The following is a 14,242-nucleotide window of genomic DNA, read 5'->3' as shown; positions in this document are numbered from 1 at the left end:
ACAGAAGAGGAAGAAGTCTCGTCTAAAAGAGACCAATTGTTACCATACCGACCAGAAGGAAGAGGAAGGCATGAAGAGAAATCAACCCGAAATGCGTGAAACACTTCACTTCGATTATGAGTCCCGAAATGCGTGAACCAGTGCCTTCGCATCCCGTGACTCAATAATCGAAGTGGAGTTTGAAAATTGATATAGAAAATTCAGATTATTACCATTTTTTTCTTACCATTTTTACCGTTCGCTGATTTCTGACTGATTAATTTTTGGACGGAAGTGGGCCTTAATGGGCCAATGGGCTGACGGATAGTGGCAAAATTCGTGGGCCTGGTAATGGGCTGGCCAACCAGTCCTTTTGAAGGAGCAAAACTACACAAGTAGGGGATGATGCATGGATCGTACTTTCTTTTATAGTGACTGAAATCAATTGGGGATCGTGCTGCACAGGGACCGGAGGGGGCTGCTGTCCCGGCTGATGAGGCCCCGCTCCGGTCTCGCTCCAACGATCGAAAACGTTCACTTCGTAGAGCTTGTCGAGTTGAACAAATACGTAAAAAATCAGCTCGATCGGATATCATTAAGTGCCTCATCGAAACCTTTTCGTCTTGAAAAGAATGGATCCGAAACACTGAATCAAATCTACTAGAACCCATTATTGGAAAGTTATATGTGTTCCGATCAGGCACTTAAAGATATCCAATCAAACTGATTTTTTGCATATTTGTTCAACTCGACGAGCTCTACGAAGTGAACATTTTCGATCGTTAGAGCAAGACCAGGGCGGGGCCCCATCGGCAGGGACAGCACGCTGCTGTCCCTTGAGGGACAGCAGCCCCCCAGGTCCGCTGCACAGCACCCACCAACCCGAAGTGCGACTGAAATGGAAATGGAGGTATGATATCCCGTCACCTCCGTCATTGAATATTGTCCCATCACACCACACCACTATTTATAGTGACTCCACTGCACCTATTTCAAGACCGAAACTAAGATCCCCCAACGTATCAGTGGTGTTAGAAGTATGTTTAGGAGCTACGGAAACTCGAACGTGAGCATTGTCCAACTAATTCCGAGTTTCCAACCATGAACCAACCCCTCATTGATTGGCAAGTTCATTAGTATTGACATTGCCATATGAATTTTCTCCCTTCGCGTTCAATTTAACTTCACAAAAATAATATAAAGAAGGAGAAAGAAAAATAATAATAATACTCCGATGTCAGAAAAACATAACAAAACAAAAAGAAGGGGGAAAAAAAAATACTTATTATTATAAGCAGAAAAACCATGCTTCAAGTTACATAAGTGTATACATAAAACTCTAGAATATTGAACTAAAAGTTGATAATAAATAAAACCATTCTTACCAGTAAAACGGATGCTGAAATAACTTATAGTAATAGATACCATGTAAAACAGGTGCTGAAAAAACTTATAATAGATAACAAAAGCAGCCATGAATGTTCGACGAACTTAAACGTTCGGTTGATTCAAACACAGAAATTAAAGCTTAGAAGTTGACAATGAGGAGGATGGATCGATATCGGAAGAATTTCAGAAAATGGGCAAGTAGGTTTCAAGCAACCATTTCAGGAACCCTCTCTACCTAGCAAATTGAATTCTGGGGTTTTGAAATTAAGAAGCTTGTGAAAATGGTAGCGACAATAGTACACCAGCCATGCACCAACCTAGCTTGCTTCTTCAACGATTCCTTCATGGCCTATTATACTTCATGAAAATGACAAATGCGTCCCCGATAGCTTGCAGTACTTCTTAGAAAAGAACACTTCAGATAAGCATTGATTTGTTTGGTTCCCGCCAATTCACAAGTTTATCATGTTTGTTAGTAGAAAATGTCATTTTCCATGCTCCTCTCAAAGTAAAAGCTTAAATGTATCGCATTTAAGCTTGATGTACCATTTGTCAAGTTTCTTAATAAATTTTTGGTGTTTCAAAAAAAAAGAAGCTTAAGTCTATCGCATTTAGTGCATCTGATCACCTAGAAATTTAGGAGTGCATTTGGGGATCTTAACCAAGCAATGTATAGTTCAGATTTTTATGCGAATTTTTTTGTGCTAAGGTTCGATCCGAGCCGTTCGAGCCGATATGAACGGTCGGATCGGCCGCTTTGCACCCACTCGGCAGCATCCACATGCTTCAATCACGGTGAAAATATTTTCTCAACTATTTAAAAAGGGTTGTCGCAAGTTAATTCGGGATCCAATAGCACGACTAATTATTCTTAATAAATTTTTTGGTGTTTCAAAAAAAAAGAAGCTTAAGTCTATCGCATTTAGTGCATCTGATCACCTAGAAATTTAGGAGTGCATTTGGGGATCTTAACCAAGCAATGTATAGTTCAGATTTTTATGCGAATTTTTTTGTGCTAAGGTTCGATCCGAGCCGTTCGAGCCGATATGAACGGTCGGATCGGCCGCTTTGCACCCACTCAGCAGCATCCACATGCTTCAATCACGGTGAAAATATTTTCTCAACTATTTAAAAAGGGTTGTCGCAAGTTAATTCGGGATCCAATAGCACGACTAATTATTTACTGGTCATGGAGTACAGTGGTTAGGTAGTGCTCTAATACTCACCATAATCACACATTCATGTGGTGTCCATATACTAATCAGCCCATATGAAATGTATGATTATGAAAAGAGTCAGAGCACCATGTAACGGTGCCTCAAGACCTCCTAGAATAAATCCACCATCAATCTCCAAGAATGCTTCTTAGGCTACATTTGGGGTCTCTAAAACACTGAATTAGTTTTTAGATTTTTTTTTCCCTTCTTGTCTTTTCGGCAAGTCTTGAACAGGGGAATTAGGAAATTCTACAATAACGTACCATTGTTTTTAAATAATTGGAAACATAACAAGCATCTTACGCAAGCCAAACGGAACCTTATGAAAATGCTCAAGTACAAGTCAAATGCAGATACTATTTGTTGCTTATAACATGGCTTGTGTTACGTACGTAATACTATCAAAAAAAATTACTTAAAGTATCACATAAACTAAACTTTACTGGAGACAAATGCAACGGATGAAATTAAACTTCACAGTAATTTGTAGCAAACCAAGCCGGCCCCAAGCTAAAGCATGAGGCGCTGCCGTATTAGGCCCTCGAAAATTTGAAAGTCTTACAGGCCCCTCCAACAACAAAAAAAAGGGGGGAGTCTTTAATCTTCGCCTTAGACTCCGAAAAGTCAGAGCCGGTCCTGGCAAACAAGCGAGATCGATATGATCTCAAAATCAAGTATGATAGTCGCACAATGCATCTGCATGAAGGAAAGTGTTTGAGAGGGATATAAGAGAAAGGATTACATGCCAAAATGAAATCGTAGATTGTCTTTGACATCACTCTAAGGTTGTTTTCTAACAACTGTGCTGGTCCAATCAAAGTGTTATTCAAGATCTTACTAATATTTCAGCCCTAGCTTCTCTTAGAAACAGACAATATGCATCACCTAATCAAGCAAACACCCTTTCCTCTCAATGCTCCTCTACCTATTTATACAAACCCCATCAGATGCTTTTTGATGAAAACAGAAGGCAATAGGGAAAAAAAATGGCCACTTCTTCACATTTTTCATCCCTAGTATTCGCAGCATTGCCTCTCCTTTGGTTTGCAGTCGCGGAGGGTGCAGGTGTAACGAGGCACTACACATTTGATGTACGCGTCATTTGGCCCCGAGAATAAAGTTGGTTACAGTTTTTTCTTTTTGTTTAGCACTTTTAACAATGATGACAATTGTTTTGTAGATCAAGTTGCAAAATGTGACGCGGTTGTGCCATACGAAGAGCATGGTTACTGTGAACGGGCTGTTTCCAGGGCCTCGCATTGAAGCTAGGGAGGGTGACCATCTTCTCATAAAAGTTGTTAATCATGTTCAAAACAATATATCAATTCACTGGTACGAAATGATACACAAAGAGAATTTTTGTATATAAAGTTCATTCACAATGACGTCTTAATGGTATTGCATTTTCATTTGAGACAGGCATGGCATTAGGCAGCTCAGGTCCGGATGGGCCGATGGGCCGGCATACATCACTCAATGCCCGATACAAACTGGGCAGAGCTATGTGTACAACTACACTATCGTTGGCCAAAGAGGAACTCTCTTCTGGCATGCCCATATTTCGTGGTTAAGATCAACTGTCTATGGTCCTTTGATCATTCTTCCCAAGCCTAACGCCTCCTACCCATTTGTCAAACCATACAAGGAAGTTCCCATCATCTTCGGTAATCAACTTTCCACATCCTAATTTCTTTCAACGTAAAACTGCAAACTCGGTAAAATGTCAAACATTCTGCGTGCATAGATAACGTACACTTTATCGAGATTTTTTCTCTTGACCAAATGCCAATGTTATTTTAGACTGCTCACACAAACCCCAATTCTTGTTGTAGGTGAGTGGTTCAATGCAGATACTGAGGCAATAATAAGCCAAGCCCTACAAACTGGTGGTGGTCCAAATGTCTCTGAGGCATATACTCTCAATGGGCTTCCAGGCCCATTGTACAATTGCTCTGCCAAAGGTACGAAAAGCTTTGCTTTCTTCGGTTCCCATCTTTGAAAAATATGTTTTCCTATCATTTACATCTGGTTAGATATACAAGGGGCTGAATTAGACAAACCTTCTCCATAAGTACAGATACATTCAAGCTGAGAGTTAAGCCGGGGAAGACCTACCTTCTTCGCCTGATCAACGCGGCACTCAATGACGAGCTCTTCTTCAGTATCGCGAACCACACTCTCACTATCGTCGAAGCTGATGCCATTTACGTCAAACCGTTCGAGACCAGCATCCTCCTCATTGCCCCTGGACAGACCACAAATGTTCTTCTCAAGGCCAAACCGTTTTTTCCAAGTGCCACTTTTCTCATGATGGCGAGACCATACGCCACTGGCCAGGGAACGTTCGACAATTCTACCGTGGCTGGCATTCTAGAATACGAATCGCCCTCTCTCCACTCTCCAGAGCCGATGAAAAAATTACCACTCTTCAAACCAGCATTGCCGGCTCTAAATGACACTTCCTTCGCCACCAATTTCACAAACAAACTCAAAAGCTTAGCCAGTGCTCAATACCCTGCCAATGTGCCCCAGAAAGTCGATAAACGTTTCTTCTTCACAGTAGGCCTTGGAACAAATCCATGTGACCAAAACCAAACATGCCAAGGGCCGAATGGAACGAAATTCGCGGCTTCTGTCAACAACATATCCTTTATACAACCAACCACGGCCCTGCTCCAATCCCACTTCTTCAGGCGATCAAACGGTGTTTATAGCCCGTATTTTCCGTTCAACCCGACCCATTGGTTTAACTACACTGGTAACCCGCCAAACAACACTATGGTGGGAAATGGAACCGAGGTTTTGGTGCTGAAATTTAACACTAGTGTGGAGGTGATATTGCAGGACACAAGCATTCTTGGAGCTGAGAGCCACCCACTTCATCTCCATGGGTTCAACTTCTTTATTGTGGGCCAAGGGTTCGGGAACTTCGACCCAAATAACGACCCGAAAAAATTCAATCTTGTTGACCCCATGGAGAGGAACACAGTGGGTGTGCCCTCTGGTGGTTGGGTCGCTCTCCGATTTCTAGCTGACAACCCGGGTAAGTTTTTTTTTTTTGGTAAATGTCACATTTTAATATTTTATAGCCAATCAACTGGAAAAACCAAGGGTAGAAATCCACAATATAAATACTTGTTCAAAGAAAATCTCTGTCCGTAGTTATAGCAAATTAATATATCATTATTTAAGTTTTTACAAATATAATTCTTGTTTGTTTATCATATGGTAGAGTGTGAAAATTCCGAACAAATAAATAAAATCAATATGTAGTAAAATTATAAAGTTTTTCTAATGTTGGTATTGATGGTGTTAAATATTTTGTGATCAGGGGTATGGTTCATGCACTGCCACCTGGAAGTCCACACCAGCTGGGGATTGAAAATGGCTTGGCTTGTTTTAGATGGAAAGCTTCCAAACCAAAAGCTGCTTCCTCCACCGTCAGATCTTCCCAAATGTTGATGACTTTTTACTACCCTCCATTTGCAGTGATATTCCACTTGAAAATATTTTTTTTTCTTGTTTAATTGTTTCACCCACATTGGAATTTTCTTTTTTGTTTTCTTGAGAAGTGTTGTTTAAGTTAAATACGTGATTATAAGCCGGGAAAAAAGTATGAAGAAGAGTGGATCAACTTATTTTTTGTACCCTTCAAAATTGTGTATTGATTCAAATTAGTGTAATTTTAATACTTTTGGTTTTTATCAATTCTTGATTTATGTTCCAACTTCCCAATATTTGCACAATCTAGAGAACAAATAAAGTTAATTTACTAGACCAAAAATTAGGAAAATTGAAAGGTTCAACGAAAAAAAGGACGAAATTTTCTTTTTGATAGAACGAGCTCTCCACAAAATTATGAGATTGACAGGTCTTAGAATGACAAAAACAAGGTCCCGTTCTGCTAAGATTCTTAGTATTTTTTAAGTACTTATTTTTCGTTTTATGAGATAGATTAATCTCTCACAATACAACACATTACCTTCAACTCAAAAAAAATAAGTACTTTTCCCTTAGCGGAACGGGGCCAAAATAGCCCTTGACATGATCAAAACACTCACATATTGTTGTTTAAAATTACTTAGGCTTATTTTTTGAAAGAAGATGATATATTATCTCTAGAGGTGGCAAATGAACGGGTCTGTGCAGGTTGAAATGGGTCGCGGGTCAAATATGATTAATGGGTCAAATAGTAAAGGGGTTGAAATGGGTCGGGTCGAATAAAGCCAAATTCAAACCAGCCCAACCCGACCCGTTTTCTTTCTTAGGAGTATTAGTTAAACTCCATTTGTTTTTCAGGCTAAATCCTTTTTGATAACACATTGCTATACAAAATATTTTCTGGTCCTTGGAGTGACGAAAATAAATAATCAACTAAAAATCAAAAAATGTTTTTCATGGTCCGAACAATACATCACCCGAAACAAATCGATGGGCTGGTCTTACAATATTACAACGTTTAACTTTACTAAGTATACTAATAAACTTCGAGATCTAAGACTATGTTACACTTCAATGTGTCTTTAGACACGGACATCTACTAGTAAATAACATAACACGACTGCTTTCAATAACTGGTCGCAACCTCGAACCAAATCTTGTTAGCTCTCGCAATCCATTGACCGAATCCATGGAATCCTTGTATACTGTTACACTTGCTACACTGTTTGTGCCGCCCAGCGTAGAGCTTCTAAACAGGCCTCCGCTTCCACTTTGATTACTGATAATGCAAATAGAGTGCTAGAGTGGGCCGTTCTTTCCTCGATGTGTCTGTTCCAGACAGTGGCGACGCCAGCCTATTAGCCATGGGGTCGCCTGACACGATGGAACAAAAACCGATTCTTTCAACATCCAATCCTGACGTAACTCATTTTCTTTCTTCATTTGGTGCTTATTGCTAGAGCTAGAGCCGGTGTATATGAGTTTTGTCCATTAGTAGGTTGCATGAACCCCATGTCTAACACTGCAACCCACTAAATAATTTTCTCCTATGCCCCCATAACTCCTGCGTACTTTTGTTAGTTTGGTATCCCCCTCTCTCTCTCTCCTCTCTCTTCAAACGGATTTTTTGTGCCCCTACCTCTCCCTCAAAAAACTATTGCACTCCAGAAATTTTGGAAAGAAATTAACATACCTAAACTTGGCAAGAAGAGTATTTAGGATTCTCTTTTATTAAAAGCTTGGGTGTGTAGTTACGAATTTTGGAAACTGATCTAAATTTTTTTTGTTCAAATATATCTAAATGGACCTAATTGAAACTTTATTTTTCGTTGAAGATAAATGAATTTTTTTTTTTTTATCATGGAACTAATGAATGACCCCAGTGATAATAATTCCTGGAGTCGTCACTAGTTTCAAACGCCATCCACAACCACTTCCAATTGCCTTGCGAGCCAACATGGCAGTGCCCAAATTAACTTATAGAATCTATACACTTGGTACAGATAACATTCACGGTCTCTTCATTCAAAGCCCTCTTCTTGCCTAAATGTTCACCCCTCGCCTAGTCGTCTGGTTCCCCTGGCTCACCAAAGTCCTTCTGTGACTCGAAGATCAGCAACCTAAACTTCCCAAACTAAGATCTTTTTTTTGTGTGAAACAAATGGTACATCTTTGTGTCACAATTAGATATTGGAAAATGAGTTATCTTCCGGGAAAAAAAAAATCTACAAAAATCCATTTTGGCAGAAAAGGTGTTCTTCTGCCCCCAAACAAACAGAGTGTGAAAATTGATAGAAAAATCAGATTATTACCATTTTTACCGTTTGCTGATTTCTTATTGATTGATTTATAAGGTGGCAAACGGGCGGGTTTAGAGGCGGGTTGAAACGGGTCGCTGGTCGAATATATGTCAAAAGGCAAACCGGTCGGGTCGAATATGGGTCAAGCCAAACCCAAACCCGCCAACCCGACCCGTTTTTCTTTCTTTTTTTCTTTTTTTTTTTAAATTTTAATTTTAAAAACTACTTCCCCTATATCAAAACTCAGACTTGCTAAACAAAAATACCACATCTATGAACCTTTCAGAATCAATAAGAAAAAAAAAACCCTAGTCATGCCTTAAAAAAAAACACGAAATTCGTCTCTGGTTTTACTATTAAAATCAATGATGTATGTACAAGAATTAATATGGGTAAAGAATATGGTTAGTTTATGTATGAAGAGAGAGAGAGACTTACGAAGAGCCAAAGCTGCCGCTTAGGTTTGTATTAAAAAGTCAAGTGACTTATTTTTTTGGATGATGTCCCTAGTCATTTTGGAGACACCGTAATTTTTGACATAACTTCACCATTATGAGCATAACTAAAACCCATCACAAGCATAACAGAACCTAAATAAAGCATAACCAAGGAATATCCAAAAAACCAACCAAGGCATAACAAAACCTAACCAAGGCATAACAAACAAGTTATGCCTTGCTATGGTTCTTTATGCTCATAATAGTTTTGGTTCTGCTCATAATGGGTTTTGGTTATACTCATAATGATTTTGTTATGCCAAAAGTTACGGTGTCCCCAAAATAACTGGGGACACCAAAGTCATTCCCATCTTTTTTTTGTCTCTATTCAAATTTTTTTTGTATTTGCTTGTTTTGCAACAAACTTTTTACCCCTATTAGTTCGTCTCGACGAGAGAATCGAAAAAGTAAATTTTTTTTTATTTTTACCCTAATATTTTTTATAATATTCAAGATAAATCCCAAAAAACCGGTTTTGGGGCTTTATCTTGGATGTTTTTAAAAAGGGAATGAGATTGCTACATCTAATTTATATGATCACCCAAAGATTTTTGACGGAAGTGGGCCTTAATGGGCCAATGGGCTGGCGGATACAGTGCCAAAATAGCTGTGGGCCTTTTAATGGGCTGGCCAACCCAGTCCTTTTAAGGAGCAAAACTAACACAGGTAGGGGATCGTGCCCCGTCACACCACATCAATATTTGTAAGGGATTCGCGGCACTTATGCCGAGACCGAAACTAAGATCCAACAACATGTGAGTGGTGTTATAACTTATAAGAAGTATGTTTAGGGGCTACGGAAACTCAAACCTAGATATTGTCCAACTAATTTCAAGTTTCCAATCATGAACGAACCTCGGCCCACATTGGTTGGCAAGGTCATTAGTATTGACCTAGCCATATGAATTTTCTCCCTTCGCGTTCAATTTAACTTTGCAAAAATAATATAAAGACGGAGAAATAAGAAGAATAGTAATAGATGTCAGAAAATACGTAACAAAACAAAAAGACGGGGAAAAAAATCTTATAAGCAGAAAAACCATGCTTCAAGAGTTTTTTTTTGGTGTGTGCGTGGGTGTTGGTTGTAAATAACCATGCTTCAAGTTACATAAGCGTATACATATAACTCGAAAATACTTAACTAAGGCTCCGTTTGTTTTGATGTAAAATGTTTTACGATGTAAAATATTTTTCATGAAAAATATTTTTTCAAAAAACAAACTTCAAACTTTTATTTTTCGGTTTTTGGTTGGCACTTGAAAAGTATTTTCAGAAATTGACAAAATAGTGTAAAGAGAGGGGTGGTTTAAACGGTTGAGAATATTATAACTAAACGTAGGTCAAGACTGACGATTGAGAAAACTGAGCAGTGAAAATTGTAGTAAAAGGCAATGGGTTCATTTCGGAAAGTAACTTACGGGAGATTTAAGGGTAAGTCATTTTTATCAAATTAATGAAAAATGTTTCACATGTAAAATATTTTCATCTTTTTTACACAACCAAACACCAGAAAATAGGTAAAACATTTTACTAAAAACATTTTATGCCCAAACAAACGGAGCCTCAATGTTAAATAAAACTGATCTTACCATGTAACTCGATAACATGAAACGGGTGCTGAAATAACTTACAATAGATAGTAACAAAAGTAGCCATGAATGATCGACGAAATTAAACGCCCGTTCGATTCAAACACATAAATTAAAGCTTAGAAATTGGCAAGTAGGTGTGACGATCCGAATTTTTGCATTGCCTAAAAAATAAATAATCTCCATTAATTACAAGTCTCCAAAATAAATATACATGGTGGGCCTAAAACCTCCAAAATGACACAGATTTTCTAAACAATTTCTAAAACTAAATCTTTCAATACTCCAACTCTAGTCCCCACTAACTTGATCCACACCTAAAAAATATAAAAGGGCTGGGTAGTATATGCAATACGAGGATAATAAATATGGCTAGCAATAAGATTATGTTCAATAAATGAGGATAACAATCAAACTGGATTATTATGAACGTTTTTCATTTGTAGTCCTACACCCAGCTCATCTCGGTAACATATTAAGAACCACCCAGGTCAAAACTTTGTATTGGGCACTTGAGCCCCATATGTTCTTTGGACTCTCCATAGGGCAGTCAATCCCATATTTCTCCTAGTTCTTTGACCCCGGTGGGATAACACAAGTACCAATCTGTTCCATGGCTTTCAGTCAAATATTTTCTGCATGTGTCACGATACAAAAAGTGACAATAACTGAATTAATAAACTTAAGAGGTCAAATGAGTATAAATATGAGAGAATCAAAAGAATACTTTTTGCAAAGAGATTTAGTTAGGAACGTACGTAATGCACACTATCCAGTACCTCAAATCATGATATGACCGTAGAATATGTAGACTATACCTCCAAGATCAACATATCGAAACCCCATCACCACCGAAATTAAACTTACCTGACTTTTCTATCCACCAAACTCCACTTTATGTTCCCAGTATTAGTACGCTGTCCACGACCTCCAAATTTATCTCTCCAATTCTTAAACTCACTGCCTGACTTTGCTATCCACCAATTCCACTTTATGTTGCGCCGTGATTTCGGGTACGGACAATTTCTAATTTCTTACATCTAATATCATACCTCCACATGAACCACAAGGCACACATGCATGCTCACCACATACATTGGTCACCACTCACTACCGGACTTTGCTATCCACCAATTCCATTTTATGTTGCACCGTGACTTCATGCATGGGCAATTTCTAATTTTTTATGTCTAATATCATACCTCGACATGGACCACAAGGCACACATGCATGCTCACCGCACCACCACTCAATGTCTGACTTTGCTATCCACCAATTTCACTTTATGTTGCACCGTGACTTCGGGCTGACTTTAGACGCGGACAATTTCTAGTTTCTTATATACGTCTAATACCATACCTCCACATGGACCACAAGTCACACATGCACACCACACCACCACATGGACCACAAGTTACAAGGCACCGAATGGCCCCTTCTTTTTTTCTTTTTTTTTTTCGTTCTTTCCTAGGTTGTCTAAGTACCCAACTCAAATAAATTATTTATAGAAAATTACGGGATGTTACAGTACTAGGTTTCAAGCAATCATTTCAGGGAACCCTACCTAGCAAATTGAATTCAGGGGTTTTGAAATTAAGAAGCTTGTGAAAATGGTAGCGACAATAGTACACCAGCCATGCACCAACCTTGCTTCTTCAACTATTCCTTCATGGCCCCTATACTTCATGAAAATGACATGTGTGACCCCCATAGCTTGCAGTACTAGCTACTTACTAAAAAGGAACACTTCAGATAGGCGACATTGCTTTGTTTGGTTTACATTTTAGAAAATTATTTTTGAGAGTTAGTGGTAATGACTGAAGAGAGATAGAGAGAAAAATTTATTGAAAATTGTGCCAAGAGTTAAAAGTAACTCTCAGAATGTTAAACCAAACAGAGTGGTACATTTTCTATGCTCCTCTCATAGTAATTCTTATCTATTTACAGATATTGAAATTCTAGAGATATTTCAAATTATAATGTAAAACATGTATCCACAGCTCTCGCAAACACTACTTGTGTATTTCAAATCAAAATCAAAACTGTCATGATAGACAATGAGTTTATACTTCGATCTTCTTTTGATCTGGACATGTGGTTACACTTCAAATCACATCGTTTACTTACCGCAATTCTATCGTGTCAATTGTACGAAACGAAAAAGAAATTACTCCAAATTTTAACCTTGCATACTTAATTTTCTAGGATGTATATGTGCATATCTTGTTTGATCGCAAATTAAGTATGCAATCACTATTACTTAAACGAAAGTTCAACTTGTTCCATCGATCACAACTAATTAATTAAATATAGCAAATTAAAGAAACTAAAAATAGCAAATTAAAAAAAGGTGGCTATGGCAAGAAGAGTAATGATGAAATGATGGTGGTTTGTCAGATTTAATTTGAGATGGTAAGTCACACACATCCAGATCATTAGCATAGCTACTTACTTGCAAGAAGAGTAATGCTGTCATGTATCATAGATTTTTCAATGTTTTACCTAGCAGACTGGGTCACCTTTTCTTTTCTTTTTTTGAAATGGAAAAGAATTTTACTGACATGAGTATGGTATTCCGCTAAGTTAAAAGTATGGAAGAGAAGATCACACCAATGTTGGGTTTGTGAAGCCTAACTCAATCGTAGTTTGCCACTTTGCTGACTATGTTAATTAGGGTTCATGTTGATTAATCTCTACTCTTGTTTTATTTGGATATATAAAGTAGGGAAATGCTATAATACACACCCATATTTGAGTGTGTATCATATGCACCTCAAAAATGTTATGATTAATAGAGAAAATGTTATGAATTATATTGCTGAAAAGTTACGATTTGAATATAAAGTTACAGGACGCACCAAAATGTTATGATTCTAGTGAAAACGTGAATCCTAAATGTTATGAGTTCTATTGCTCAAAAATTACGATTTTTTACTATAAAAGTTAGGAGTTGTAAAAAAGTGCTATAAATTCTGGAGAAAATGTTACGAATCGTATTACTGAAAAGTTACGAGTTTTTAGAATAAAAGTTATGAAATATACAAAAATATTATGAAGCGGCACAATATGAACTATAAAATAAGTGCATATGGTACACTTTATGGGGTGTGTATTGTAGACTTTTCCAAGTAGGTAAAAATTAATTATGTGAGCCGTTGATATCCTTAATTACACAATCAACTTGGCCGAGAAGCACATAAATTTTAATGTGTCATTTTTTTCGTGTTCTTCTTGGATTTATTGTTCATGCGATTGTGTGTACGTACGGGCTATATTATATTTTTTCTCGTAAAAGGACCCGTCTTCTCCGGAGTTGGGCTGGAGAGAAGCCTTTGCAGTTGAATCTTAATTGATCGTCCATCCTGAGTGGTCCGAATTTTAAAAACATTCTTTAATTTCGGGAAAAAAATCTATTCTTCGTGAGATCGAAGACTCCTTCAAAAAATACTTTTGGATGGCTACGATAACACGGACCGCTCCCGGCAGCCTGATTCCTTGCGACAACACCTGAGTGTCTAAAAGTCACCTCCAGTTATTTTTGGAAGTTCTGAATCAGATTAATTCATGCCCACTTTGAGCAAAAAAGAAAAGGGTCGTTGACACTGACTGGAACTAGACATGGGTCAGTCAAAAGAATTTATTATAAACCCTGATTTTCTTTGCCAGCACTCTAAAGTTATTCTCCAACAACAGATGGTCCGACCAAGATATCTTTTTGAAGTTATGTAGTGTCGACCCCTTGTTCAAACCTATCCCAATTCCCATTACCTAATCAACCAAACACCCTTTACAGACAACTATATATAGAACCATATATTTCATGAAAAAAC

The 14,242-nt window shown here is 37.9% G+C and overlaps 1 protein-coding gene across 1 annotated transcript; it reads left to right on the top strand.

Moving 5' to 3' along the window:
* Positions 1–3,518: 3,518 nt before the first annotated feature.
* Positions 3,519–6,293, top strand: LOC131326421 (laccase-17-like). Its single transcript, XM_058359206.1, has 6 exons — positions 3,519–3,676; positions 3,766–3,917; positions 4,005–4,249; positions 4,418–4,546; positions 4,663–5,628; positions 5,917–6,293. Exons 1-6 carry the CDS (start codon positions 3,572–3,574, stop codon positions 6,045–6,047), a joined length of 1,728 nt encoding a protein of 575 aa, XP_058215189.1. The 5' UTR covers positions 3,519–3,571; the 3' UTR covers positions 6,048–6,293.
* The last annotated feature ends 7,949 nt before the right edge of the window (positions 6,294–14,242 follow it).

The sequence above is a fragment of the Rhododendron vialii genome, chromosome 5a (genome assembly GCF_030253575.1).
Source record: "Rhododendron vialii isolate Sample 1 chromosome 5a, ASM3025357v1".
NCBI classification, from domain to species: domain Eukaryota; kingdom Viridiplantae; phylum Streptophyta; class Magnoliopsida; order Ericales; family Ericaceae; genus Rhododendron; species Rhododendron vialii.
Note: the sequence above shows the minus strand (reverse complement) of the source record. Positions and strands in the feature narration are given on the sequence as shown.

Coding starts and splice junctions, on each gene's coding strand:
- LOC131326421 (XM_058359206.1), top strand. CDS start 3,572: ATGGCCACTTCTTCACATTTTTCATCCCTAGTATTCGCAGCATTGCCT. Junction 3,918..4,004: donor AACAATATATCAATTCACTG/GTACGAAATGAT, acceptor CATTTGAGACAG/GCATGGCATTAGGCAGCTCA. Junction 5,629..5,916: donor ATTTCTAGCTGACAACCCGG/GTAAGTTTTTTT, acceptor TTTTGTGATCAG/GGGTATGGTTCATGCACTGC.